The sequence below is a fragment of the Morus notabilis genome, unplaced genomic scaffold (genome assembly GCF_000414095.1).
Source record: "Morus notabilis unplaced genomic scaffold, ASM41409v2 Scaffold2094, whole genome shotgun sequence".
NCBI lineage: Eukaryota > Viridiplantae > Streptophyta > Magnoliopsida > Rosales > Moraceae > Morus > Morus notabilis.
Window position 1 is genome coordinate 10,122 of NW_010363929.1, and position 4,675 is coordinate 14,796.

The 4,675-nt window shown below is 32.7% G+C and overlaps 1 protein-coding gene across 1 annotated transcript; it reads left to right on the top strand.

Moving 5' to 3' along the window:
- Positions 1 to 770: 770 nt before the first annotated feature.
- Positions 771 to 1,891, top strand: LOC21411330 (major allergen Pru av 1). The gene is made up of 2 exons (XM_024170280.1): positions 771 to 1,042; positions 1,421 to 1,891. Exons 1-2 carry the CDS (start codon positions 859 to 861, stop codon positions 1,708 to 1,710), a joined length of 474 nt encoding a protein of 157 aa, XP_024026048.1. The 5' UTR covers positions 771 to 858; the 3' UTR covers positions 1,711 to 1,891.
- The last annotated feature ends 2,784 nt before the right edge of the window (positions 1,892 to 4,675 follow it).

Sequence of the window (4,675 nt, forward strand, 5' to 3'; positions counted from 1 at the left end):
TTCATTTTTTATGAAAAAGGACCACCTAATCATTTTTTGTAAAAAGTGGTCATTTTACAAATAAAAATTTTTAAAAAATTATTTTACTAATAAAACTTTTCTATTGAGTTATTTTTACAAAACCCTCCTTCTAAACTTGTTATTTCCTAAGGACATCAATAAGAAAGGACAGTAACTTAAATAATGATAATAATAATAATAATAATTTTTAATTTCAGTATGAAAATAGATCTGATTGATAGCAAGAAATTGGATCTCTAATCGGAGAAGTAAACAAAAGTTTCTGCCGTTTTTCCCTTAACTCTTAGCTATTGGATTAATATCTCAAAGATCTAATATGTGAAATTCCACGTCAACATTTACAGCGCTTGATATATAACATTTTCTAACAATAGAGCAAACCATTAAAATGTTAATCTAACGATTAAAATAGCGGTCTACCAGTTATGGAAAAATTACAATTCCTAACGTAAACCCAATTTGTTTACTACTTTCTCTTTTCGAATTTTCACGTTACTCGGTCCTTTTTCTGAAAAAAATGCAAATGAAGCTTTTTTTTTATACCACATTTATGAGTACCTCAACTTAGGGGCGCCTTCTTTGACTAAAATCAACTTATTCAAATCGATGTCATTTCCTAACAGGACAAAAAAAAACATTAATGTAAACATTAAATGAACGAATATCTACTTGTTGAACTATTCAATGAACAAGGGATTGTTTATACAGAGCAACCTTCTTCCTTAGCCTATAAATAGCACCTCTATATGCTCATTGCTTCATCACAAAATACCTCAAAGTTCAAAACAACCCTCCTTATCTTTTCCTCTTTGATCCCTTACAAAACCTAAGATCATCATGGGTGTTTTCACTTTCGACGATGAGTTCACCTCCACCGTTGCTCCCGCTAGGTTTTTCAAGGCCGCCGTCCTTGATGCCGACAACCTTTTCCCAAAAGTTGCTCCCCAGGCTGCGAAAAGTGCCGAGACAGTCGAAGGAGATGGAGGTCCTGGAACCGTCAAGAAGATCACTTTGCCTGATGGTAAGTAAACTCTTTTTTTTTTTTCCTTATCTCCCTGATTCTGTTTATTAAAGATTTTGATGGCATATATTTTACATATCTTCAATTGAAAGAGAATAAGGGAATAGTTTCTTTTTTCCAGTGTCTACTTACTAAACTAGGAATGCAATTTTAATTCCCAATATATAGTAATTAATAGGTAAGTTTGTACTTAAATAAAATTATGCTTCTTTTTACAAGCAAAAATAAAGTGATCCACTTCTTTCCATTTCAAGCTCTTTTCTTTTCTCACTACAACTGATTAGATGCCCTCTTGATAAAAGTACATCAATGATCAAAGATAATATATGCAAATTTTTGAACCACATCAATAAGTTTCATATGAAATTTCATTTGCAGGCAAGTACGTGAAGCAAAGGCTTGATTCAATTGACCACGACAACTTCACCTACGGCCACAGCATAATCGAAGGAGATGTTTTGTCCGCCGACATTGAGAAAATATCTCATGTGACCAAGTTTGTTGCATCCCCAAGTGGAGGAAGCATCATTAAGGTCACTACCACGTTCCACACCGTCGGAAGTGCCCCGGTCGATGAAGCGAAGGCTAAGGAAGGAAAGGAAAAGGCCGCCGGTCTGTTCAAGCTCGTCGAAGCCTATCTCGAGGCAAACCCCAGCGCTTACAACTAAATCTGTTGAGCTATATGCTTGTCAAATTGCTTTTTCTATAATTTAAAGGGTGTGGCTTTCGTGTTGTTTTGTATCCTGGACTTTCCAGGCTTTGCCAATAAGAGTATGGAGTTGTGATAATCCTGTTTGCATCGTAATGTTTAAGTAAGCATTGTATTTTTTACAAATAATATAATGAAAATATATCTTGCTATAAAAGAGTTCTTGTGATTCTCCATCTTCTTTAATTTTTGTTACATGTTTTTTAGGCCCCATTTGGATGGTACACATCATAATACATGTTTTTTAGGCCTCATTAGAATGATACACTCAAATTATGATTTTTGATTCTGATATTTAAAATGTAAATTTTTTATGAGAAAATAATATTATACCTGAATCAATAATTTAAATTTGAGTTTAAGAAACAAACAGACCTTAATTTCTTAGCCTGTAGATATTGTATCGCATCTTTATTTTTTTTTTTCATAATATCTACTGAATCACATCTTTGATATGTTAGTACTGCAATTTTGAAGTTGAAAAGTCTGACACTTAGAAAAGTCATGAAAGCTTTGAAGCTAGTAAATTCGCCAAGGAATTGACCTGCAAACGAGGACGTTTTTCAACCTCAACCCTAATCAATTCACAAACTTCGTTAATAAAGGAGGAGACTATTGAGGAATCATTCTGAAGTATTCAATTCCGCTGTTAGGATTTTTAATGAAAATGGACATAGTACTAAAAAACAGGGGATCCAGTAATACATTTTCTTAATTGCATACGGACCCTCATGGTGACAATTTAGAATTATTGTACATTTAATAAATAAAATCGACTATTCTTCTGATAGATAATTAATTATTTTAATAGAAATTGTCTTTGGTCAACCGGTCAGTACATGTATTGTAGCCATTTGATATTATATGGACAACCTTGATTTCTTCATCTTTTAAATTTCCTTTTTTGTTTTTTGTCCTTTACCTAGTTAACTAGGTCTAACCAAAAGTAACTAAAAAAAAGTAGTTGTAAAACAATTCATTCATTTTAAACATACGCTACTCTTTATATTTGCTTTCACCTATTATATTATATGTCCAATTTGATGTAGTGTCGTTCTAGAATTTCTCCACAATTTAGATTTTCCATTGCATTATGTATCAAATATGCTACTCTTTTTTTTTTTTTTTTCTGCTAGTGAAAAATGTGAAATCAGATGAAAAACTATGAGTGTGGTAATTACAATGCATAAAAAGATGGGTTTGAGGCATAACGATTACTTTCCATAAGGTGTTGTTTGCCCTCACTATGTAAGTTTTCTAATAGATATTTTTGACAAATTATTTCTAAGATACGACAAACTCACAAATTCAATAAGTAGCAATCTTAGGCCTCGTTCACTTCGCGGATTCGAGTTTTCAATTCGAGCTGAGATGTGACACTTTTTGAGAGCTTTTTACTGTAGCAGAAAAAGTTGATGTGATATTTTCTGAGAGCTTTTTACTGTAGAAACCTAAAACTGAAAATTCGAATCGGTGAAATGAACGATGTCTTATTGATTTTTAGAACAAAAGATGAAAGTGGTCTCAATTTGGAATGTTTATTTATAGTTAAAATCATCCGTGAATGGGTATAACTGTTACAATAAATATAATTTTTTTTTTATTAAAATGCGTCTTTTCATAAACAAACATATATGTCAATAATAAAAACTTAATTCTGACCATTTGATCACACTTATGTAATTTACAGATCATATTAAATATGTTTACATTTAATTCTAACAGTTGTATCGCACTCGATCAGATCAACGGCTCACATAAATCTGAGGAATGCAAACAAGTAAAAAGAGAGCTCCTTATCTCCTTGCAACGATGCATATGTGCGCCTTAAAAAGCCCACACGCGTGTGCATGTGGTGGTGTATGGTAACAACATGGTCTCATCCATGCCCAAATAATTTGATATATCATACGCTTCCTTATAAACAACTTTACTTGCTTCTCTATTTTCATGTGGCGCTTTTGGTTTTCCACCCTCTAATAGATGTTACAATCTCTCTAAACAAAAGGGGACGCCCAACGTCTATAGAAGCAATCAACTAGTCCTTCAAATTAGATTTTACTAAGGCAAATAACTTTTTAGTTGATTGCAGGAGCTAGCCAGTCAATCCCCCCATTTTCTTACTTGATGCGCGTAAATTTATACCTTTTCACAATCAACCTTAATCTTGACTTTGAAAATACCTAAAATACCCTCAAACAAAAAAACTAAAAATACTTTAAACTTACGGTTTTGACCTTAAAGATTATACAAAATACTGATAAAATCTCTATTTTTATTTTTATGTTTTGTAATGTTGAAAAGTTTTTTTTTTCTTGTTTCCTTAAAGATAGTTTGGCCAATTTAAAGGTCAAAATAATTTCAATATGAAATCAATATGTCCCTTTTGTTGCACACTTTTTAATTGGCGACTTCTTACTTGAAACATTGTGTATCTGTTTCAAACTTGTTAATTGGTAAATTGTTAGTTGAACCATTGTGTGTAGTAACTATGTATCCTTTTCTTAGTGTTGTATTTTCATCCAATTCCCTTGTGCCCAGGTTATGTTTATGCTTCTTTAACTACACACTTACTCACAATCACCCTTAATAAAACCCCTGCATTGAAAATCTGCATTACCATAATTATTCTGCCTTCTTACTTAAAACGACATTACATCTAAGTGTTGTGCTCTACCACATTTCCAACAATGTACATGCTACTACATTAGAATCTTCTTTTATAAGAAAGTTACACATTTAAGACCCGAATTTTACATTGTCGTTTCTGTGTACTGATTTTGGTATTTAAATCACCTTTCCACATTATAAAATACATGTTATCTTACTTTTTCACCCCTCAACTAATTAAAGTGTACGCTTCTAGAGATGCAAGAATGGGACGGCCCGGCCCGTTCTCCTTAGGCCCATGCGGGCCGCGGGCC

Bases quoted from the DNA above. Each gene is read 5' to 3' on its own strand.
- LOC21411330 (XM_024170280.1), top strand. From the start codon at position 859: ATGGGTGTTTTCACTTTCGACGATGAGTTCACCTCCACCGTTGCTCCC. The intron at 1,043-1,420 runs GTAAGTAAACTC...TTTCATTTGCAG, and splicing joins GAAGATCACTTTGCCTGATG to GCAAGTACGTGAAGCAAAGG.